The sequence below is a fragment of the Chaetodon trifascialis genome, chromosome 6 (genome assembly GCF_039877785.1).
Source record: "Chaetodon trifascialis isolate fChaTrf1 chromosome 6, fChaTrf1.hap1, whole genome shotgun sequence".
Lineage (NCBI taxonomy): Eukaryota > Metazoa > Chordata > Actinopteri > Chaetodontiformes > Chaetodontidae > Chaetodon > Chaetodon trifascialis.
In genome coordinates this window covers 18352836-18377353 of record NC_092061.1, presented here as the reverse complement: position 1 = coordinate 18377353, position 24518 = coordinate 18352836, and the positions used below count along the sequence as shown (strand labels likewise).

At 43.8% G+C, this 24518-nt stretch overlaps 4 protein-coding genes across 7 annotated transcripts in view; 3 read left to right on the top strand and 1 right to left on the bottom strand.

Moving 5' to 3' along the window:
• Positions 1-320: 320 nt before the first annotated feature.
• On the top strand, positions 321-8970 carry vsig10 (V-set and immunoglobulin domain containing 10). Its single transcript, XM_070964917.1, has 9 exons — positions 321-531; positions 624-935; positions 2346-2651; positions 4896-5174; positions 6609-6893; positions 7184-7297; positions 7957-7969; positions 8568-8710; positions 8807-8970. Exons 1-9 carry the CDS (start codon positions 480-482, stop codon positions 8899-8901), a joined length of 1599 nt encoding a protein of 532 aa, XP_070821018.1. The 5' UTR covers positions 321-479; the 3' UTR covers positions 8902-8970.
• A 959-nt stretch (positions 8971-9929) lies between these two features.
• Positions 9930-15338, top strand: wsb2 (WD repeat and SOCS box containing 2). Of its 2 annotated transcripts, none has more exons than XM_070964728.1 (9): positions 9930-10154; positions 10347-10515; positions 11436-11638; positions 11728-11859; positions 13073-13173; positions 13823-14019; positions 14263-14352; positions 14450-14566; positions 14718-15338. In XM_070964728.1, the coding sequence occupies exons 1-9, from the start codon at positions 10115-10117 to the stop codon at positions 14929-14931; spliced, it is 1263 nt and encodes a 420-aa protein (XP_070820829.1). In that variant the 5' UTR covers positions 9930-10114; the 3' UTR covers positions 14932-15338. The 2 variants fall into 2 exon arrangements, with proteins under 2 accessions (XP_070820829.1, XP_070820828.1); XM_070964727.1 differs by having other exon boundaries at positions 14447-14566; positions 14718-14931.
• On the bottom strand, positions 15294-20116 carry rfc5 (replication factor C (activator 1) 5). The gene is made up of 11 exons (XM_070964729.1): positions 19940-20116; positions 19231-19295; positions 18820-18956; positions 18609-18688; positions 18432-18505; positions 17548-17707; positions 17326-17407; positions 17068-17197; positions 16833-16910; positions 16247-16301; positions 15294-16109 (listed from the first exon to the last, which is right to left on the bottom strand). The coding sequence occupies exons 1-11, from the start codon at positions 19984-19986 to the stop codon at positions 16010-16012; spliced, it is 1008 nt and encodes a 335-aa protein (XP_070820830.1). The 5' UTR covers positions 19987-20116; the 3' UTR covers positions 15294-16009.
• A 2120-nt stretch (positions 20117-22236) lies between these two features.
• Positions 22237-24518, top strand: part of ksr2 (kinase suppressor of ras 2) — a 123126-nt gene continuing 120844 nt past the window's right edge. For all 3 annotated transcript variants that reach the window (XM_070963668.1, XM_070963669.1, XM_070963667.1), the window contains exon 1: positions 22237-23064. In XM_070963668.1, the coding sequence (XP_070819769.1) occupies positions 22891-23064 (174 nt within the window). In that variant the 5' untranslated portion in view covers positions 22237-22890. The remainder of the gene's footprint in view (positions 23065-24518) is intronic.

Sequence of the window (24518 nt, the reverse complement as noted above, 5' to 3'; positions counted from 1 at the left end):
TATAAAGTAATTAAAATGCATCATACACTTGAATGCGATATGAATCCAGAGACATCCTATATTTGTGAAACACTGACAGGGACCATTTTATAGCACCGTGAGTACTGATATTTTGGATGCTTTAAATCTGTTTTGCTGATTATACTTACACACTTGTACTTAAATGAGGTTTTGAAGAAGAAGAAGAAGAAGAAGAGTTTACCACCTGCTAATGAACGTGGTGTCACTGTCCCTTTAACCAGGTGAAGTCAGGGTGTGGTTTGTCTGTGCCAAAGTTTCCGGATCAGCATGCTCTAGTAAACAGAGGTGGAGAGGCAGATGTCACACCATGTCAGACTGGTCACCTCTGCTCACCCTCTAGTCTGTCTGCTGTGGCTTCTAATGGGCGGACTGGTGTCCACCGTGTTACAGGTGGACTAGTCAGACAGGTTTGGACTGGAAGCCTTTCTGAGGGAGATGCAGCCAGTTGGAAAGTTAACATGGAAATAGTCGCAACCGTTGCGCTTCTACTGCTGTGTTTACCTGCAACAGGTGAGTTTCAATCGAGAGCAGACGGCCAGGTGACACAGACAGTGTGAAACCTTGCTCACGGGCTGTTCTTGTTCCTCCCTCCTCTTTCACAGCGGCAGTTTCGGGTAATGGCTCCACCGAAACGGCGCTGACAGCCGCACCGGGCGACGTCGCTCTACTTCCGTGTTACACCGTCGGTACTGCAACACCGACTCTAACGGCATGGATGAAAGATGGACGAGAAATCATTCGGGGTGGCGGCTCCTCACCGAGCCCCGCGGCCGCCGGCCAGCGCTTCACAGTGCTGCATGATGGGAGTCTGAACATCAGGCAGGTGTCACCTGGAGATGAGGGCAGCTACCTGTGCAACTCCACGCTGCCAGGCAACAAGACTTTTCAGGCGCGTGTCCTGCTTCAAGTAACAAGTAAGTGAATGTGCACAGGTGCAGTGATGAGGCCAGTAGCCTCTGCAGAAATCCTTGAAGGCGCATTTCCAGTAAACACAAACTGGTTCCTCCACATAACAGCCAGGCCGCTGGGGGAGTGGAGGAGGAAGTGTTCAGGAAGTACTCAATCAGTCAGGCTTTGTTTATACAGCACTTTTCATTCAAAAAACAGGAAATGAGGAAACGCTTCCATAACTTTTCAATGAGGAAACACCAGAGGTCGGATGAAAACGGAGGAATGCAGAATAGCCAAACAAAATAGACTAAAAGATAATAAAATAAAGTCATTAAATAAACAATTTAAGTAAAACCACATGTGTAAGGTGGGGTATTTAAAGGAAAATAAAGAAAAAGATAGGAAGAATAAAATAAGGAAACCGCTCAGAGGAGATGTGATGAAGTAGATGTAGAGGGAATCAAGAAAATAAAAAGGATAGACCAAGTAAAACAGGCTAAAACAAATGAATAAATGAAAGAGAAATAGATGAGATTAGTAAGGTTCAACAAAAAGCCATATATAAAAGGTCAGTTTTAAGTTTGCTTTTAAAAGTAGCACCACCCTCAGCTGCCCTCAGTTCCTCAGGGAGGCTGGTCCAGAGACAAGGACCAGAGTAATAAGACAACACCTCAGTGTGGGTTTTTGTTTGGACTTTTGGGATAATTAGAAGCCCACTGAGAGGACCTGAGAGTTCTATAACGTCTGTACGATAAAAGCAAATCTGATGAATAGGTAGGACTAAGACCACTAAGAGCTTTATAACCCAATACAAGGATCACCTCTGAAGTAAACAGGCAGCTAGTGCAGAGACTTTGAAATCAGTTTGACGTGAGCTCTCTTTCTGGGCTTCATCAGCACACGTGCAGCTGAGGTCTGAAGGATCTGAAGTACTGCATTACAAGTAAAAGTCCTGCATTGAAAATGTTACTATAAAGTATGCTAAGTATAAAAATTATATTTTCTCCGCTCATTGATTGATTCTTTGGTTTGCAGAAATGAAGGAAATAGTGAGAAATGGCATCAATCAACAGTTTGCTGATTTATTGAATAATCGAAAAAAATGTAAAATATTTTTATAATCGAGTAATCGTTTTTTTTTTTTTTTTAACAAAGTCTCACCGGCTAATATTTCCCAGAAAAAAATGACCTAAAAAATGATCAGAATCGAATATGAATCAATTAAATCAGCTAATCGTTTCAGCTGTAAAGCAGAATGTGTGACAGTGGTGTTACACTTTAGGTTACCCTCCCGCAGTGGAACAGTAAATTTCAAAGTCACTTCTAGCTATCGGTGTTGTAAATGTAAATAATTTCAAACATTTTCTCCTGGAAACAGTTGAGTTGCTCACATAATTTACTTCTTACTCATGCACTGCTTGTCTTCCTTTCAGGTGGTCCGGAAAATGTATCCACGTCCATCGGTCCAGCCACTGCCCTGTCCAACGGGACACTCATTGCCTATCGGGGCTCCAGCGTCTCCTTTAACTGCTCCGGCTCCTCTTACCCCTCTCAGCAGCTCACCTGGGCCTTCAGCGGAGCCTCGGCCAGCAACGAGTCGCTGGTTTCGACCTCTGGATCCTGGCTGAACTTCAGGATAAAGGACGTTCAGCCCAGCGCTCAGGGAGTTTACAGCTGCCGGGCCCACAACACTGTCTCTCACCAGACAGTCAACAAGAGCACACAGCTGCTCGTATACTGTAAGTACCATGAGCAGAATACCCAGAATACCCTGCTCCAACTAATTCAGTAAGGCTCTCTCTATATATAAACATCTGAAAGCAATACTTTTTCAGTACCTTATTTTGAAGAATTTGAATGTTTTCCAAAGGAAGAAAAAATTGGCAAACACTTCTCAGTAATGCATCAGTAATTAATGTTGTTGTAATACAAGCAGCTGCACAAGAAACGTGAATAAAAATGCTGATTTTAATTGGGAAATATCTGGTCAAGCAAAAAAGTAAACAACACGACGAAGCATTCAGTGCTAACTTTCAGTTCTTGTCTTTTGATTTTTGGTGGGAAAACAAAGTCATAAATCATGTGCACAGAGACACAATTCTTCCTATTATTGTTATTAGTAGTAGTAATAGTAGTAGTAGTAGTAATATTTTTCATAGAAGGCTAGAAACAGGGATGTTCTCAATCCTAAGGGTGCATTAATCCACTTCTTCTAAATAGAAAACCATTATAATATCTCTGAGTATAGTAAGAGTAATGGGGGAAAAAATGTAAAGGATATGAAAGAAAAGGAATTTTTTAATAAAATCTGAAAATGAGATAAATAAGGGAGTGAAAAAAGAAGAATCATTGGGATGAAAGTGAACATTACGTTTGGGGTTTGATAGCCTGTCCTGGTAAGAAGAAGCTTCTCTAAATAGTTTCCACTTTGAGATTAAAGAGCTTTTTCTGTTGCTCATTGTCAGAAAGAAAACACATGAAATCCCCTTTGATTGAATATTGTAAAGCAATAAAATAAGACAACTTCTAGCGAGGGAATGAATATTTCAGTTTTCTAGATACTGTGTCTTTTCAAATGTGAAATAGTCCTCAAAGAGTCCGCAGAGTATCAGCACATAATCCTTATGCAGAGACTCGTGGTCGGCCTTTCAACCATCATTGAAAACGATTCAGTCAAATGTTGCCAGGCTGAACATGAAGAGATCAAGTAAACACAGTAAATCCACTACAATGTTACAGTAGTTTCATCTGCGTGTCCTCTCTTATGTCCTCTGCTCAAAACAGGTTTCCTCAGAATTTCCCTATTTTCTTATAATTGGCACAAAATTAAAACGTGAAAATTAGGAGCCCTCAGAATGAACTATTGTCAGATATTTGTAGGTTTACCCGCTTGTATCTGGCATATGCGATGAGTTTTTTGTTGTTGTTGTTGTTGTTCTTCACAACTGTGGAACTTCTGTGTCTCATCACAGAATATTGAGAAGAAGAAGCAAAGTACACGGACAAAGAAGTCAGATGAATTCAAAGAGGGAGAAATGCTGAACTAAACAAGATGCTGACTACATATAGGTTTTATTTAGAAAAGTTATACAGCCAGGGTATTACCTCAATGAATAAAAACTCCATGAATTAAAAGAGATAAAAATAGCTGAGCTACAAGTCTGGGAAAATCAGTGTACTTTTACTACTGAGAGGGGGAAGATCTTTGTCAGCGTCGTTCTTATTTTCACCGTTTTTGGGTGAAGGTGGGACGTCTCATGTCGGGGATACTTGAGTATTGCCGTTTTAATCCTGTTTGTGTTTTAGAAGTATTCCTAATCCTTTGTATTACAGTGATCTCTGCCTCCTGCAGATCTTTCTGTCTGCAAGCAAACAGTCTGTGTGGATGGCAAAGAGGAGGAACACACTGGCTGAAATGCAATCTCAGAACCCGTCAGCTAACATCTGATGAGAATAAGTTTTCGGAAAAAGCTTTTACATTCATCTGCATTCATATGTAGATATCTGTTTATAGAGATGAGCCAAAATGTCGTCTCAGCTGTGAACAATGGAAGAGGAAGTGTTGGTGCAAATATCCAAATAACAGATACGAGCTGGCTCCACTGGAAGACCTGAAACATTTACTGTTGACCTCAGAGGCTAAATCGTCATCAGGTGGTAGCTGATGGATTTGGAGATTGCTGCTGTACCTGTGCTCCACGGAAATAATGACGATACCCTGAGAATATTAAAAGTGCATGAAATGGGATCGTTACTCTCAGGAAGCAGACACTGTTTATGATCTTTTTACTTTATTTATCCTTTATGTTTCAGTACGAAAGGTTGTCTGTGCCATAATCCCGGTGTAAGGAACTGTAGTCGTGTTAGATAAATGTGTGGATCAGTCTGCACATACAGACATGAGACACAGCCGTACAACCGTCCACTGCTGCTTTCTTTAGTTTTTATCATCTTCCTCACTGATGTGTGTTTGTCCTGACCAGATGTCCCAGACAGACACCCTGAGTGTATGTGGGCACCAGCACTGGACCCTACCCACGTCCAGTTTAACTGCACTTGGTTTGGAGCGTACCCGACCCCGGCGCTGCGCTGGGGGGACGACCAGGGCGACCGGGCAGGGCGCGTCTATGCGTCGGAGGTGACGGACAACCTGTCAGTGACGCTGAACCGCTCCTCGCTGTCCGACGGGCAGACGCTGAGGTGCATGGCCAGGCACCTAGCGCTCGCACCGGGAACGGAGAAGTCGTGTTCATTTACCTTCAGTAAGCGCGTTGTGGTGAAATGAGCCTCTTGACAATCCTGAGATGTCCAACTGCTGAATCTTTTATGTGCTTTCCACTTTAGAGGCCACTGAGCCACACTGAGACTCTTCAGTCAGCAGCCACTGTGGACAGCGTTAACTTGCACTCAGTATTCCTTGTGTTGACCATGCTCTCATTTTAAGGGTGGACCAAATTCAAAGTCACATTAGAGCAGCATCCTGCTCTGAAACAGAGAGTATAAAAACTGTCTGCAGTGAGCTTTGTGGATTATCCAGATTAGCAGAGACATACTGTGGACACTGTATGGTATCTAGCCATGCAGATAGCTTCTAACATTTGGGTTAACGTGGGTTTATCTACTGAGGCTTTGAGAAATCCATCTCTTAAGGTTTCTGCCTACACCCCAGTGCATGGAGGTTAATGGCATTTTCTTTCCAGGCATTCACAGCATTCAAAAAAGTTTAAAATATCCAAAGAAACCTCTGGATAACCTACAGAACTTACTGTGGACAGTTCTCACAGGGACTGTTTATTTGGTAGACTGGATTTTAAGGACTGCTGTGAACACAAGCACAGCCAGAGACACACATGTCCTGTGAGGACGCAGTGTTGCGTGCAGGACATGTGGACAGTTTGTGAGTCACTCAGTAGTATAAAGGTTATCATCACAGAGCAGGATTGCGCAAATGCTGAGATGATGCAAAAGTAATCGAAAGTATATATGCTTGCGTCAGCTTATCAGCATTCTTTGATGTTTGGAAAGATTTGGAAAGACACACCTTGAAATAAGAATTAAGATTCAGTATCTGCCTGTCTGAAACAACCTCCATTTTCTCAAATGTGAGGATTTACTGCTTTTTGACAAAGCAGTGCTGCGGCGAAAGATTATTTTTATCTTTGATTAATCAATGTTTTCTTGATGCGAATTGATAAAGAAAATAATCATTGGATGCAGGACTGTTAAGTTTGATGCTTGTGCAGCAGCAGGATTTAATTGGAATGAACAATGAAGAGCTGCGCAATTAGCAGCAATAATCATAAGTGCCATCTACAGAAACAAACTTTCTCTGAGTTTTGTTTGGATGAAGACAACAGTCATAAGAATCACCACATTAATGCTATTTTAGCACTAAAAATGTCACCAGAAAAGAGGAAGTAATGATTTTTATCATGACTCACATGGCTGTAACAAGGCCATCGACTTTTTGTATTTTTTATATAGTTTGATATTTTGATGGATACCACTCTCACATCTGTACGGTAACTACAAGGCTACGCCCAGGAGACTGTTCGCTTAGCATTACGACTGGAAACAGCCGAGGCAGCTAGCCTGGCTCTAACCCACCCACATAAAAGCGCAAATATCCAGTTTCACACTTTAGTTTTAGAGAGAGTTTTAAAACCATTCAATCATTGTTCGTCCTTCTCTCCCAGAGCCTCCGTATCCTGAAGGCGAGCCGCTGGTAACGGCTCAGGAGGCGACCAGCATAACTCTCATCTGCACTGAGGCCACCTCCATCCCCCCTGCAAACACCACCTGGAGAAAGGGGCTCCAGCAGGAGAACATTGTACCTGGTTCCAAGTATGTGCTGTCTGAGGACGGCCCCACCCTGAAGCTGACCATACTGAACATCAGCAAGGACGACGAAGGCACCTACTTCTGCCGCAGCGAGAACCCCCTCGCCGTCCGCGAGCTGGAAGTCTACCTCACTGTGAGGAGTGAGTTTGGGATGAGGGGAAGGGCTGCGATAAAGTCACATGTGCAGGAAAAAATAGCCTGAGAGCGTGGGACATCTGGAAAAAAATGTAAACAAATGGAAACCTGAAAGTTAGAGAGAGCGATGAGTAGTGAAGACCGAGCTGAACACACAGTTCTTACTACACGTGAGACAAACAATGAGCCAGTCACTGCAGGTGTTGACTCCAACTCTGGAATGCTGATAAACCTGCTGCTCCTCCCCGCTTCTGCTTCATAATCCTCTCCCTGTCGCCTTGTTTTGTCTCAACAGCTTCCTCCGCGTACACGGGAGCCATCATCGGCATCTTCATAGCTGTACTGATCGTGGGATCCGCCGCAGTCGTAGCTAAAACCGTTTACTCCAGCCGGCACCGGATTTGCCTGGGTAACTTCTGTTCACCTTCATCAAACCACAAATACATGCAACAAATGAGTTTTAGAAATGTAATGTTGAGCGTGCAGTGGGTACGCTGATTGCAGGAATGACACCTGTGAACTGAATGTTCAATTCACGAAGAGTATGGTTTGGGCAGGCATAAGCTACGGACAGTGGACACATGTTGGTGAGAATTTGAATGCATTGAGACACTGTGACCAGATCCGGAGGCTCATTGTCGTGCCCTTCATTCACCGCCGTCAGCTCATGTTGCAGCAAGATAATGCTCAGCCCCGTGTTGCAAGGGTCTGCGCACACAATGGCAGCTGAAAATATCCCAGTTCCTGTGTGACCTGCACACACAACCGACGTGTCATCCATCGAGCATGTTTGGTATGCTCTGATGGCCGCGTAAGACAGCGTGATCCGATTCCTGTCAACGTTCAGCAACTTCAGGCAGCCGTTTAAGAGGAGTGGGCCGACTTTCCGGGACACAGTCAACACCCTGATCAGCTCGATGCAAACCAGATGTGTCGCACTGCATGAGGCAAAACTGTACCTGTAGCCTTAGTCCTTTGAAATCAGTAGTTCAGTGCTTAATGTATTTTTTCAGTATAAAAAGTGTAAAAACCAACTAATTTCACGATTTGTTTGTCTTTTTGTTTCAGGAGATGGTTTTAGGTGAGTGTCTCGCATTTATTTATCTCACACTGCATGTTTGTTTGTTTGTTGTTATGTACTGCACTGTGGGTTTTAATTGCCTTGCATAGTATTTTATAATTTTTGTACTTCACTCATTTTCTTATTCCTGCAAACACCCGGCCAAACACACTAGATGTTTCCACCACATGTTACAATAATCCTACTACTACCACGAGCTTGTCTTACGCTGGTTTCTGCACTTACTGCGGCCTCAGCAGACCAGAATGCAATGCAGCTGCAAGGCGTGTAAAGGATTAGTTCAACATTTTTGTTTATATGCTCATTTTTTTGTGCATTAGATGGGAAGACTGATACCTCTCTTGTGTCTGTACTGTAAATATGAAGCTACAGATGGTAGTTTAGCTCAGCATAAAGAGTTGGAGCTGGCATGGCTCTGCCCAAAGATGACAGAAATGCACCTACCAGCACCAGGACCATGAAGCTTGATTAATGTGTTGCATTTGCTTCGTTGTAAAATGACGATGTGTATCTGTGTAGAGGAGTCTCAGGTGTTTTTTATGACACTGGTTCCTGACCTGCTGGTGCACTCGAATCTCATGATACCTCTGCTCTGCAGGCATATGGAGGAGGACAGAGGAGACGTGCTGAGTCTGGTGGAGTCGGACGACGAGCAGATCTTTCAGGATGCCGTTCCCCGGCTGCCCCCGCTAACCAACGGATCCCACACAACGCTTGTCCAGATACACCGAATCCCATCGAGTACGACCTCATCACACCATTGACTTTATAGTGTGTAAAATGAAAACTTTGCAAAGTGAAAATGACCTCTTTTTTTCTTATTGTTTCTTCTTTCAGGTGATCACGAGGACTCAGAAACCGCTGACACAAGCCCAGAGCAGCAGGAGGAAGCTGCGCCGACAGAAGAGCCAGTGGATCTCGTAACATTTTAGGTATTGGGTGTTTTTTTAGATAAGTGTTTTATTTTAGATACATTCACTCCCAATGAGAATGTGAACAGAATCGGTGGAAGACTCGTGTTTTAAAAAAAAAAACTCTTTTAATTTGTGTTTGTTTGTTTTTTTTAAAGGAGTTTGTAAGCTTATTTCTATGATTTTGTTTGTACAGCATTTTGAATATGTGGCTCTGATCCTGAGATCCAAGCAGTAAATGAAGCTGTTAAATAAAATGTGACTGTTGGCATCTCTGTGGTGGTGAATCAATGTCCTTGCTCATCCATAACTTACTTCCTATTCGTTGATTTGCGTATATCTCCACCCTGTATTGTCCACATAACGTTTACAGATGAGCTGTGACTTCCTTGAATGCAGCTCTAGACTGGAACCAGTTGAAAAATGTGGTGGAATCGGTTTGTCGGGGGGGTTGCGTTGTGTGAAATGTAATGGTGGAAACAACCGGAAGTCAGTTGTGCCTTCCTGAAATTAACACCATGAGATGTGGGCCTTAGTGAAAGTGCCCTGTGTTTCTGAATCAGTGTGTGAGTGTCAGTAATACAGCGTTATTTTGTATATGACTTTTTCCTTGTTAATATTTAAACTAGGGGCTGGTGATATGCTCTGAGTGTTAAATCACTGTTAGTCTTCATATATGGAAATATTTAATCATACACTTTGCTATGTAAAAAGAAAATTGTGTGACTCTGAACTGTAATTTTCCCTTCATAGTTCCCTTAAGACAAATAATCAGTTACTTGATCTGCAGAAAATGACTCATCCTGTGACCATTTATTAATCATTTGAGTCATTTCTCATGCACAGATATCAGACAGACCCTTTCAGAAGTCTTCAGCTTTTGGACTGTTGGTCAGTCACAAGACATGTAATGGCGAGATTTTTTAATAATGACGTCACTTTGTAATCACAATCATTAACATGCGTTCTAATTCCACGAAGGGGTGTGGCGTGCCTTGGTGTTACGTAATGAGAGAAAAACGTGAGTACGTCTGCCAACGTTGCAGCCAATGGCACACAGTGAGTCAGAGAACAGGAAGCCAGCTGAACGTCTTGTTTCTCGCACATAACAAACGAGAGTATCGCAGGAGCGCCGAGGAGTCTCTGCCTTCTCCGGACATGACAGTTTCTCCTCACACGGCGAGGACGCATTCAGGAAGACAGCGGTAAAGCGAACGATGTGAAGCGGGACAAAATGTGCTCCACGGAAAACAGCGAGGAGCTACAAGCGGCACGTAAGTACATATATTGTCAGTAATACCCGAGCTCGGACGTGTTGTCACCGACACGCGTAAGCAGGCGAGTCTCTGGAGAAAGCTCCAGAGAAAAGGCGAGACCCAGGTGGGGGGTGGGGGGGGCAACCGGCTGTCAGCGGACGGCGAGTGTGTCAAGCGTTGAGTTTATGTTTCCTCTCCGTCCTCCTCCAGCGTCCGACCCGGCTCTTATCCTGGAGCTGAAGACTAGGCGCCCCCCGTCGCTGGAGGGCCGGGCGGGATGTGAGACCTGGAGCGTGGACTTTTCCCCGGACGGAGCCTGGTTCGCCTGGTCGATGGGACACGGCATCGTGTGGGTGGTCGCCTGGCCTCTCGACTCCGAGTAGGTTTACCTGGACATGTAATCCACGCATGGTGCAGTAAGGTGTCCCTCGTCCGTTCTGGCTTTTTCGTGGGGACTGTTAGTCGTGAGACAAATTGAGCTACTTTGGGGTAGAACAAATGTATATGCTTGATGTGATTGCTCAAAGACCAATCAGAGCAACAATGAAAATAATTGAAATGTAAGTCAGTGCGAGAGAAGCGGTATTACGAAATTAAATGGTCAGAAGGGCAAACATTGCGCAATATAAAGCGTTTTTGGAAAGAAGACATGTTGGACTAAAAATGTGCAGCATTAAACTGTGCTGTTGTGAAAAGAAGCAGGAAAGAATAACATTTCATTACAATGAGAAGAATTTTGGAAAAGTGTTGGTTTATTTTACAGTTTCATAGCTGTAGTACACAAATAAACACACTATGAATTATTAACTATAAACACACTATGCACTTTTTTTCTAAGTGTCTTATTTATGGACTTAATTTTGAACACTTTGGGTTTGTTATGTTCTGTGTAAGAGAATGAACATCTGACTTTAATAGCTGTGACCCAGGTCCTTGGCCCTCCATTGAGTAAAAGTGCCAAGAAAGGATTTCCTTTTCCTTCTGTTCATGATGGATGGGGGATTTGTTTGGAAATTTTGGATATTTGTGCCAATATGATACTTGCATTTAGGCACCAAATATCAAAACCTTTTAGATAACTTAGTTTGTCACAAAATATGTCAGTTATCTTGAAGCAGAAACCACCAAACTTCCTCAGTTCTATTAACTTTGCTGTTTTAGGTCAACATCCTGTAATTCTGATGTTTACATTTCCAACAGCACTTGAAGGTACCATCGTACAGTGGCCAACTGCAGCTTCACACGTCTTACATGAGTGTTTCATGGTATCTGCATACTTGATGCTCTTCTCACCCACAGAGACAGTCAGAACGGAGACACTGACCGAGGAGACAAGAGCTTCAGTTGCGGTCATCCAGTGTGGGGCCTCGCCTTCGGACCCAGACCTCCAAAATCTGCTGCAGCAGCCCGCCCAGCTTACACTCCACCGAAAGGGAACGGCAGCCTGCTTCTGGCCACAGGCCTGGAGAACGGGGTGATCAAAATCTGGAATGTGTTAACTGGTGAGATTTCTGCTGTGGGGGATGTTATCTGCACAGTTTTCAGATCAGTCTGTTGTTCTTGATTTTTAAAATGCTATTCATGTTGTCAGGTGAGGCTGTGTTTGATCTCCATGGCCACGAAGGTGTTGTGAGGGACCTGGTCTTCCCTCAAAACGGGACGCTCACACTCATATCATCTTCTCGGGACAAGACGTTGAGGATTTGGGACCTGGCTCACAAAGGTACGTGCACATTTGTTGAGTATTTTGATGACCGATTGTCTCGAGGGTTTAGCTGCTGGAGAAGAGTCTGCACTTTGCATAGGTTAAGTCTTCTTCAAGGTTTCAGAGTGTCTCCACCTCATCTTCTGATAACATCATTTTGAGTGCTCACAGCCATTTGTCACTGACATGAGTTGAGTGTGTAATTCAAAATGCAATGCAAACACACTGCTTCATGGGTAAATAGTTGAAGAAATAGTAGTTGTTTACATTCTTGGTAGACATTACTAAACAGCCATTGTGAGTTGTAGTCTTTTTATTTGCATAGGTGAATGTTTTGTTTAATGTAGCCTGTAGACAGGTGCAGGTGTAGCTGCACAGCAGAACGGAGCGCTGCCCCTCCAGAGTCTGCTGCTTTGATTGAGGGTTTGAGGGTGTGATTGCCTCTCTAGCAATCCAATGAGCTGCTCAGCTTGACCTCCACTGTTAAATGTGATTTCTTAATGACATTACAAACTACCTGAGAACGCTCTGCTGTCTTCTTACATATAATTAGCATCACCTGGCCCTTCCTAACGATGATTGTGGACAAGCCATAGCGCTATCAAGCAGATTCATGTCAGAGACCTTGGTAAAACTGAAGAGAGCTCAAACTTTACGGTGTTTAACAGTGATCCTTCATGAAGCTGCTAATGTCACATCACATATGTCAGGCGTACATGCTGCTGTGTTACGTGCACAGTTTTTGGTTTGCAGCCAGCATGCAGACCTTTCGAAAGCTGACTGAATTGTCACATGTTGGAGCATGCTTTAACGTTCCTGCTGCACACAAAATTAGAGCCATTAAATGCTCACTGTGCAAACTGCATGTCACACCGTATTGATATCGACTGACATCAGCGGCCGCAGAGGATGTTTAAAGGCTCGCGTTGTGCATTGACAAATAGTGGGAAATAAGCACTGTGGGTGTACGATTTCAGTTTGTAAATCGTCAGTTAAACATTTTTCTGCTTCTGTCTGTGTATTTATCACTTTGCCTCTGTGGTTTCTCACCACACAGTCCAACTGAACCAAACCCTCTGTTCAAACAGAACGGGTTAAAGCAAACAAATGCTCGTGTTTACACACTTATACCGATCACGTTCTCTCTCTTTTTTTTTTTTTTTGCATCCGGCAATGCTTTTGTAGTCTGTCCCCTTCAGTTCAATTCGATTTTTTTCTCTGTCTGTTGTAGGTAAAAAGGTGCAAATGCTTTCTGGACATAAGGACTGGATCAGCTGCTGCAGTGTGTCCCCAGACTGCAGCATGATCGCGTCTGTCGGCAGGTTTGACAGAGTGAGTAACGTTATTTTAAAAGTATGTTTTACATTCAAAGACAGTTTCCATCTGTATCTGTTCAGTGCATGTGTTGTTATGTATTTCTAGGCTCTCTATCTATGTCTATTTAAAGCTACAGTGCCACTACATGCCCAGAGTCTCCAAGCCGTCCAAAATCTGTCAAACAGGACAGACCTCTTAAGGGGGAAAACGTGTTTTTAACTCTTTCTCTAAGGCTTCCCCTGCTGAACTTTGTACCTGTGCAAACACTCATTCAGCTTTTACAAGCTTCTGGTCACAAGCCTGTTTGTCTGATCATCTGTTTGGAGGATTGTATTTGCATTAACATCTTTATTTACTCGTTGGTTTGTGACAGAAAGGGGTGAAACTCAAGGTCCCGATGGGTTAAATTACGTGACGCGTAGCTTTTTAAGGCTTCTTGTTGGTTCAACAGAAAGGTTTAGCAGTTTGTTCTCTTTGGAGACTTTTGCAGCCGTGGAGCTTCTCTCACTCCTGTCAAACTGCTAATTTATCACGGTCTGGTTTTCCAAAAGCACTTTAAACGGTTTGTCAGCAGGACAGGCTGGAACACGCAGCAGTCACTTCACTGAACCTACAACAGTGATTTCATTAATCCTCATTAATCCTTCAATTTGACTTTCATCAGATGGTGTGTCTGTGGAGCCTGCGGTCATATACATTCATGAGGAACCTGACAGGAGGGACCCATAAGACCTTGTACCTCCTGTCTTCCTGTGACTTCTCTCCTGACGGCGCGCTGCTCGCCACCGCGGCCTTCAGCGGCTCAAGCTGGTGGATTGACCTCTGGGACCCGTACACCGCAGAGAAGCTGGCCACGCTGGTGTAAGTTTGCACTTTCCTGTCTCAACGTGTCCTGAATATTTGGTGCTGTAAATGAAAGGCATGTGCGCCCCAAACAAATGTCAGCCTTTACACTGGTGGCGAAAGTGCTGTGCACTTATTCAATACATATAAAGACAATAAATAGCATCTCTAGCACTGCAGCCACTTTTATGTTTGATAGCATTGATCAGCAGGAACCTGTTTTTGTATATATCATTATTTTATTTATTTTTTTATCCACAGTGACTACTTTGAAGATTACGGGCAAAACCAAATCTCAGCAATACAGTTCTCCCCCAATGGTTTGTACTTGGCGATTGTGACGGATGACAGGTCAGCAGTTTATCAGCTCGATCTCATCTGTTTGTCATCATGTTAATATTAATGCGTCGGCACAGAATCATTTGAGACAAACGCATTGTGTCAGCAGAGCTCTTCGGATCTGGGAGCCGGGGAAGAAAGGGATGGTGATGCAGACCAAAGCGGACAGAGACTCTAATGGACTCTGCTGCAAGTACCATCCACAAGGGGGAGTGGTCGCCACGGGGTGAGAATACCACTTGCATTGAATGACATTTAAAACTGTTTAGTGTTTCCACATGATTCCCAGCAAGATATACTCTGTTTCCTTAAGTCTCAATGTATGAGCCATCTCAGCCACCGCACATCTGTAATGCTAACATGCTCTCTTGTGACAGAACCAGAGACGGTCACGTGAGGTTCTGGAAGGCTCCCCGGACAGTGCCCAGCCTGTGCCACCTGTGTCGATCCATCCTGCGCCACTCCGTGTCCACACACCAGATGGAGCCGCTGCCCCTCCCCAAGAGGATCCTCGAGTACCTCACCTACAGAAACATCCCCAACCGCCTCAAGACCTGCTGCTCCTCAGACGACGAGGACTGGGAAGGCTGAATAGGACCGCTAACACAATGCAACCACTGACGTTTACAGCAAGTGATTGTTACGCACCCTCATAAAAAGGAAAAAAATGCTTTTGTTTGCCGATTTTGAGATGCTTTCAAAGCCAGATCCAGCAGAGGAAGCATCTCTCTCTGTAATCTACTTTAGGTGCAACATTCCTACTCTAAAGAATTCATTTATTGCACTACTACTGTAAGACCAAGCATAAACCCAATGCTCACATGCTTGACTTGAATATCACAATTTTATACTCTTAATTTATTGTGTAAATATAGAATGTATATGTGTTTATCATTGCAAAACAGCACATGCACTATTACTGTATCAGCACATGTTAACTGTTAACAAAAACTGGACTTAGAGGAAATAGTTTTATTAAACAGATTCCAAACACACATACATATCCAAGACGTATTGTTGCAGTTGCATATGGTGTGCGGTGTGACTTTTCTTTCTTTTACCTCCTTTTTAAATGATTGGTGACAGTAGTTGATCCGAAACTGGTCACTAAATTTACAGTTTTCTAAGTGCTCTTTTTGTTTTGCTGCTAGAGACACAAACGTCCATTCTGCTCAGTTTGTATGCAGATGTGTGACTCACATAGCTGTGAGCGTCTGTGTCTGCGCTGTACATCAGCTCTGTGGAGCAGTGGTGGGCAACCATGCCACGGACCCTTAAGGGCATCTGTTTTCTTTCAGAATAAACAAACTTGAGTGATTTCAGCATGAAAGGGTTGAACTGAAAGTCTACCTATTCTCAGGTCTTTGTGTCATTGTTGCACACCACAGTCACAGGGAGGGAAATGAATGAGTGAACTCTATAAACACACTTCCAGAGAGGGGTTGTTAGACTGAGCGAGGCAGCTGGATGGCAGAGTAGGAACTGAAAGATCAATTTGTCTTTTAGAGGAATGACAGTTAATAACAGCAAAAATATCACCTGGATTCTGGATGGAGCTGTATTTTCAAGCTTTCTGATGCTAGTGATCCAGGAGTTAGTGAAAGAGTTTCTCTCCAGCAGCGGTTTGCATTTGAGAGGACTTGTCTGCGGCGTGAAACGGTTCTTGTATCTACGAGGCCTCGCTGACCACAAGGTCTCTCACTGCCTGGAAGGCTGCAACCATGGAGCTCAGCTGGATCTTCTCATCGGTTCCTGAGGCGAGCCTGTGTCTGAGGAGATGACACATGATCAGTCCGACTGCAACATTTCCCAACACCTAGATGCCCTCATGATATTTGAATTTCATCTACTTGTACGTTCCTGTTAATGTTCGCTTATGAGAGGAAGTACGAGAGATCCTACTTACTCAACATCAGCCAACTTGATGAGCAGACCAATCCGAATAGCTGGAGGGAAGTCCACTTGAAGGGGAGAAAAAAATAAAATCACATGATAACAGATCAACAGACAGAGAGCCAAAAATAAAGGAAGCTCAGGGGAAATGATGTTAAACCTTTGCTATGCAATGAACACACAACCAACAAGGGAATCAAGCAGTGAGAGTGAAAATGAAGATGAGTCCAACATGTGGTGGTTCTGCTGGTACACACTGTAAAGTCATGTGACTGTCAACACATAAACCACCCACACATCTACGAGAAGCCAGAAGAGCTAAGAGGCATCTAAATGGAGAAATATTAAAAAGCTGATGCAGTGGGATTTAATCTGTACAGTCCAAACAATGGCAGCCACGGCTCAGGTTATTATTCTAATAGAGGAAAATTAGCTTTTCTTTGGTTAACACACTTGAAAATATGAACATAAGACCTGATTTTAAACAGAATATCTTTTCCTTGGAGAAGCTGCAGAATGAGTAACAAGGCTGTACAGTGACCGACACGTCACATGTGCTACTGATGCACGTGAATCTAAAAAGCTGCCCTCTGCCTTACCTCTGTGTACGAGCAGATGGACCTCAGTGAGGATATCGTGCAGGGCCAAACCTTTCAAAGTCTTGAGCTGGAGGATTTCTGTGGAGAACGTGTTAAGGAACTGCAAGAACACAGACTGAACAGGCGTGACTGCTTTCATGAGATAAAACAAAAGCTTGTGGGGAACATAAACATATGGCGATTATTATACAGTAAAGCTTCCAGAGCCAATTATCCGGGGCGAGGTGAAGGATACGCTTGTATGCTGAGGTGAAGTCTTTGTTGAGGGACCAGTCGAGGATGTTGGCTATATCTGAGCGGAGGGGGTGACCTGTGCAGGTGTACACCGTGTCCTCCGTGACCTTCCCGTATGCCATACTGGTGCTCTGAACACACAGAGGTGGAATACATTCAACTGTAATACAACTGTAGTGTGTTTGATCTCAGCTATTTTAACACACAGGGCACGTAAAAACGCTGAGGCACAATGATGAAGAGGAGCTTTGGGTCATACCTGTAGTATGTTGAGTGATCTTCTCATGTCACCTGATGATAAGGTCACAATGGCCTTCATTCCATCTGGACTTACGTCGATGCTGCGTGAGAAAGATTCACTGTCAATCACCAGTCAGACTAACGCGAAGCTGACAGTTGTCGTGTTTTACATTTATGTATTATTGTCAAACCGTGATCTTCTTCAGCTTCAGTGATATAATCCAAATCCACACATGCTCACCTCTCCTGCTGGATTACATGCTCCAGCCGAGGGATCATCTGATCCGGCGTCAGCGGGCCAAAGCGAAACCTGGTGCAGCGAGACTGCAGCGCCGGGATGATCTTGGACAGGTAGTTGCAGATCAGACAGAATCGAGTGTTTTCTGTAAACTTCTCAATCACTGAGACACAGAGGACAAGTTAGAAGTCAGGGCAAGTAAGAAATGTGAAAGATGCGTTAAATCCCAAACCCAAACGTCAAACGTAGCTCTGATATTTCTCACATTTAAAACCTCTTTTTCCAACTGCTGGACAGAAACGAGGGGTCTCAGTGACCTTTGACCACCAAAATCTAATCAGTCCATCCTTGAGTCCGAGTGGACATTGAACACTTTCTCTTTTTGCTACATGGAGAAACATTTCTTACAACCTGCTTGGTGACAGTAATAATGTGAAGCGTTGTAAACTCTTTGATCGGGAAATTTCAGTGTTCAGGTGCCAATACTACACTTTCAATATTCTTACATTGTGCAGCTCTCGCTAAATCTGAAACAAATGACCTCAAAATGATTTGACTTCTGTCTCTGGAGAAGCTGAATTCAAACACTATAATACACAACTGCACTCGCTGAAAGCACAGTACACATTTCCTCTATCCATGCTTCCACTTGCAGCTCTAACATTGCTCTGAGCAGGCAAATCCAGGCTCTGTGACCACAAAACAGAGGTGAGATGAACCTCACAAAGGCAGAATCTTCCAGTTTCACCAAATCTTCAGACAGGTATTGGTTTAAACTGAATATCAGGGTGTACAAGCCTGTAATTCACCCGCAGCCAAATTGTCTGGCTGCTCATTGAGCCGTGTGGCTCACAGTGGGCGACGCCCGGCTGAACAGATGGCTTTACCTCGCCGCAATGCATTCTGGGCATCCTGGGTCATGGCATCGGCCTCGTCCAGTATCACCAATTTGAAACCCTTCCTGGAGGACAAGAGGGACGGACAAAAAAGCAGCAGATTAAATAATCCCCCTTCATTTCTGGACAGAAGGTGTGTGACAAGTGTAGACTGATTTTCAGTCTTACTTGAAGATGGTCCTGGTGCTGGCAAAGCTCAGAATGGGACCTCGTACAACATCAATACCTCTGTCATCTGATGCGTTTAGCTGCAAAACAAGATGAGTCAAATATCAAATCCAAGAGTCACACAGTCCCCTCTGAAGGTGTCAGGCAGAGAGAAGCAGAAGCCCCCATTTCCTTTAAAAAAAAAAGCTTGTAATGAGGAGCTGTAGCATACCTCCAACACCATGGAGTTGAACTCTCTGTCCTTGTACAGCTGCTTGGCACAGGCGAGGATGGTGGAGGTTTTGCCTGTTCCAGGGGGGCCATAGAACAAGAGATGGGGGAGCTTGTCCTCACTGATAAACCTCTGGACTGAAGACATGTGATAAAAACAAGGAAACAAAATCAGCAGTCTGGATATGGTATCTGGAGAGATGACTTTCCCTGCTGTCAGTCAGCGTCGATGACTCTTACAACTTTGTCATTCAGATATGTGAATTATTTAGTTGGTTTGATGATAAAACATTAATTTAAATGGGGAGGTAGAATTATTATCCACAGGTGGAAATTGTCACAGATGACCCCTGCAGTGCTGGCGCTTTAGGAAGGAGGAGTTTCCATATTTACTCTGTGTCCACATACTTACTGGTGCTTAGAATATCTCTGTGTGAGATCAGATCATCAAGTTTCTGTGGTCTGTATTTCTCTACCCTGCAACAGGGAGCAGAAACACATCAACATTGTTATCAATAAGACATTTCAATTGCTAACAGTTAAATGATTAAAACTTACTGCACTTGGAATTGTTACTGTAAATGCAGCACAATATTTATTTAGACTGAAAACTCAAAATGAAATTACTTATTAGCAACTTGCTGATCGCAAACAGTAGCACTCTACAGACCGAACTTAATAACAATGCGTCTGTATTAAAGCCTGTTAGTCACAGGTTTGAGTACGTATGAAATACGCTTTGAGTTACGTAGAGTCTTCACGTTGTTTGGTGCCACTTTTCAGTTCGGCATCTATATTTTGCTCCATGCACCAATATATCAACCAAATGTCAACTTAATAGTCCGAAGAAGCTTCAGCACTTCCTGCGAGGCATTTCATGCAGTAAAGTCGTTATATACGCTGAAATGAAGAGAAGCTGACATGACTTCACATTCAACACTCGTTTCACAGCTATGAGGAATATCTAACGTTATGCGTAAACCCCAGCAAAGACAGCATGGAGGACAGAGGTCCACAGACATAACACGGCTAGCTGCTAGCTTGGATCCATAGTGGACATGTTAGCTAGATAGCACAAAGTATTTTAACCTTTCTGTGATAAACACCGACTTTTAACTCACCATGGTAAATTCCTGCTCTGTAACGGCGCTTTGCTTGTTGAAGCCATGTGTTCTTCAAATGTGAATTAGGCTCCAAATCGAGCTAATACTTTCAGAGTTTTAAGTACTTCCACTCTCCGTTTACTGTTGGTGGCGGTGTTTGGCGCGCTGCACTACAAAACGTGCGTCGTACGTCATAACGTACAACCAATAGGGTTGCTCTTTTAGCTCCTATGGGCGGACTATCGGTGACATAATTTTCCACTGTAAAAAGGTGTGGTATGGCATAAAAATTGCAACAAAATATATGAAATTTCAATATTTCTATTTAGAAAGAGTACATTAAATACCTACAAACTGGTCCTCTTTGTAAATACACGTCTGGATGAAACGCACTCTTGAAATCATTTGATGTTATGCTACCAGCCAGTCTTTTCAGTTTGGCTGGACCCAACGCTGGCTAAAGTCTCTGCAGGTGACACAGAAAATGTCCCACCAGTTTCTCTCTGCCTCATGAGTGATGACACTGTTGAGTCCACTTCAGACCCCCGTGCTGAGACCCCTCCCACCAACATTTTGAAGAGAGCACACTGTAAAAATTAACAGTTTAATAGGCCCATAAAAGAACTTCTCAAGTCCTTGACAAGATATTTTCATCACAGGTGAAACAGTTTAAGGAAATAAAGCACAGTCATCCCTCTCTTAAATGAGCTTCACTCCACTTTACCCCAACATGGCCTTTTTGTTTTGCAATTCTTAATTCAAAAATCAAGTGAATAAGCCAAAATCAAATAATCAGCCCTCACAGTGTGAGAGTCAGCTGTCCAGAGTTTGAGTCTTACATACAGGACATCAGCTCCCACAAGAAATTCTCTAATCATTTGAACCATTTAATGAAGCATTTTCTCCATTGACCTTACATGTATTCTCATTTATATGGGGGATATTATATATCATCATATATATATTATATATTTATCTGTACATATGTCAAAAAAAAGTAAAAAGAAAAAAGCAACTTTGAGATTAAAGTCTGAAAAAAAACATGATTTTGTGTAACAGAAATATATATTATTTGATTTATCTCGTCTGTAATTCCTGGTTTTGATCATGTCAGGCTCTTGATATTTTTCTTTTAAACAGGTAATCTCACTGAGAACGAGATAGAGATCTTGTCAGAGATACTTGAGTACAGAAGAAGAAATAAGAACAGATAAGACATTCACGCCAGGCACGCACAAGCAGTGGAGGAAGAACTACTCAGATGTTTTACTGAAGTAAAAGCAGCAATACCACAGCGTAGACATACAGCGGCCTGCATTCAAAATGTCACTTAATGTTGCAGTTGGTAGTTGGAGTTGGTCGTTTATATGCTGCTGGATTAATCAGGGTTATCCATTATCTATACCGCCTATCCCTTTCGGGGTTGCGGGGGGCTGGAGCCTATCCCAGCTACAATGGGCGAGAGGCGGGGTACACCCTGAACCGGTCGCCAGCCGATTTCAGGGCCACATGTAAGGACAAACAAACATTCACACTCACCTACGGACAATTTAGAGTCATCAATTATGTTTTTGGTCTGTGGGAGGAAGCCGGAGTACCCGGAGAGAACCCATGCATGCACGGGAAGAACATGCAAACTTCACACAGAAAGGCCCCGCCTGACCCGGGGATCGAACCGGCAACCTTCTTGCTGTGAGGCACGCGCACTACCTGCTGCGTCACCGTGCAGCCTAATCAGGGTTAATCTTACGTTAATCTAAGAAATTCATCGTAATTTATTAGCTTGTCATATTTTGTATTATCAATCACAGTCTGGAAAGTAACTGAAGTAATGAAATGTACTGAGTGAAAAGTCTGACATTTGCTTCTGGAATGTAGTGGTCCAGGTTTAAATGGCCAAAAAATTGCAATACACAAGTAAAGTACAAGTACCTCAAAGCTGCCCTTAAGTGCAGTGCAATGGTTACATTCATCCAAACATGGTAAGACTTTTAATGTTTTGTCAACAGTTTAAAAAAGAGAGAAAAACAGACTTATTGAACACAACATACTAGGTGTGTGTGTGTGTGTGTGTGTGTGTGTGTGTGTGTGTGTGTGTGTGTGTGTGTGTGTGTGTGTGTGTGTGCGTGCGTGTGTGTGCGTGTGTGTGTGTGTGTAGGCTGTAGGTGAGTGTAGGTGTCCTGCATGGTAGGCTGCACAGCTAAATGTGTGTGTTGAGACCATGACAATAGCACATCTCTCCTCAAAAACATGTCAAAAGTGTCAGCCGTGTCGCTCTCGCAGGCCTGGACACCGCGAGCCCCACTGCGCTCGGCGCTGATCTCGCGAGAGCGGCCCCTCACGGCGGCGCCTGCCTGAGCGATGCGATGCTGTTGCTGTGGGTTTGATTGACAGGAAACATGTCGGTGTGGTGGGAGCGAACCGGGATGCAGCTGCTGCCAAGGGAGACAGGGACTACCTGCATCCAGTCCACACATCAGCACCTTTAAAAGCACCAGGCTTCCCCCGCCGACACGTCTGCTTGTGATGCGCTGAACCAGCTCCTCTCTCTCTCTCTCTCTCTCTCTCTCTCTCTCTCTCTCTCTCTCTCTCTCTCTCTCTCTCTCTCGCTTTTTTTTAAACATCCATCTGAAACGAAGGGGCATCCAATGGATGCTGTGGCAAACCGTGCAGTCCCGCTCGGCATTTTCATATTGTGTTTGGTTTAGCCTACGACCAGAGACACCTTGATGAAACAGCAGGAACTACGAGGACTGTTGTTGCAATGGAGTCGACTCTCTCACGGCTCAAAAACCGTCTGTAGACCTACAACATCTCGTTTCATGGCGTTTTGCAGGTTGCTCCGCTCCGTGGGCTTCTCCACGTTTCTTTACTGAATTCTGTTTTTTTTTTTCTTGTTGTTTTTAATTTTTATTTTTAATTTATTTTTGAAAGTGCAAAGGGAAATAAGGACCACTGCTCGCAAAACTATGAACGAGGAGATGACCAAAAGCGAGGAGAAGCATCTTAGTTTGCAGAAAGCCTTGCAGCAGTGCGAGTTGGTGCAAAATATGATAGACATAAGCATTTCTAGTCTGGAGGGTTTACGGACCAAATGTGCCACATCCAACGACTTGACACAAAAAGAGATACGAACGCTGGAGGTAAGCACCATTTGAGCGGAATGACTGAATCTCTGCTGTGCGCCTCCATCTGAATCGATACGGAGGGCTGTCACCGTCTGTTATTGTATTTCTAGGCCACTGTGCATATTTTTCAGTGCCATTTCAACGACAAACTGCCCCCCCTCCCCTCCTGTTGTCTGTCTGTTGTCGTTGCATAAATATGCAAAGATTTCTGCTAAAGCCCACCGCTATCTGTGTAGTGCAGTGCAATAAATCAAGAGGCTACGGGGCTGCAGTGGGCTGTTATAGACTTGCGCATTCTGCAGGTGGCGGGCAGAGAAGGTGGCTCTTCTCCATCAGAATCATATCTGAGGCAGCCGAGGCCTATAGGCAGCCCGTGTTTACAATACGCCAGCCTGCGCATCTGTCCTCGCAGCGCACCCAGGCCCCGCTGTTACGCAAGGCGAGCAGATTACTGAAATTGTTCCAAAATATCGTTATCCGTTTAATTGGCCCGTGGGGGTGTTCCGTAAATTGCGTTACGTAATGGCCATAATATCCCGGGTGTTTGTGTTTGAGAATACCAGACTGTCCGTGTTGAGACCGCTTAAACCAGTCGAACATCCCCTCCTCACCACTGAGAGGCTGTGATGGGACATTAAAAAAAAAAAAAAAAAAAAAAATGCCATAAAGTGCGATAAGGTCACTGAAAGCTCAGCACTGAGCAGCGCAGACACATCACAGCGTTAAGGGCCTGTAAGAATGTTATGGTGATGCCTCAGGAGATTAAAACAAATACCATTAAGTGCCATAAAGGTCGCCATAAACTCAGTACCGAGCATCAGTGTGTACCATCAACACACTCTCAGTCCCAGTGGGGGATATAATTGAGATATTACATAAAATATCATAAAGGAAAGTCACCTGTGAGTGCCACACACTGTCCAACCCCACAGAGACACGATGCTGTATGTTATAAATGAAAGAAGCATATGTTCAGTGGTGCTGTATGGCTGAGCTGTGAGTGAAGTTTGAAGGCGAAGTGTTGCACAGGCAGGGCACAGGAATGTCATCCAAGAGGAGAGAGAACTAATATTAAGTACAAGTGCGCTGCCAGCAATGAGCAGGCTACAGCGTAAATGTTCACTGAATGCCTTGCAAAGCAGTGTGGGTACTGCATCAGTTGTTATAAGCATCACAGAGATATTACAACTGTGTCTCTGTAATTAGTAATGTTGGCCTGACAGATACAAGATTTGACACAAGTGACTGAAAAAAGAGATGATGCAGTCCTAAGTTTACCTTGTTTGTTGGATGAATCTCTCAGCTTTTCTGAAAGTCAAGTTAAAGATATATCCAAATACTGCATATAAAACACATATCAGTAACTTTAAATCATCAGCATGTGTCCTAAATATCTCATCTCCGCCACAAACTGTGTTGCGCGACTAAGGGACTATATGAAAATTAGTCTGTGATTAAAGGAGGTCAGG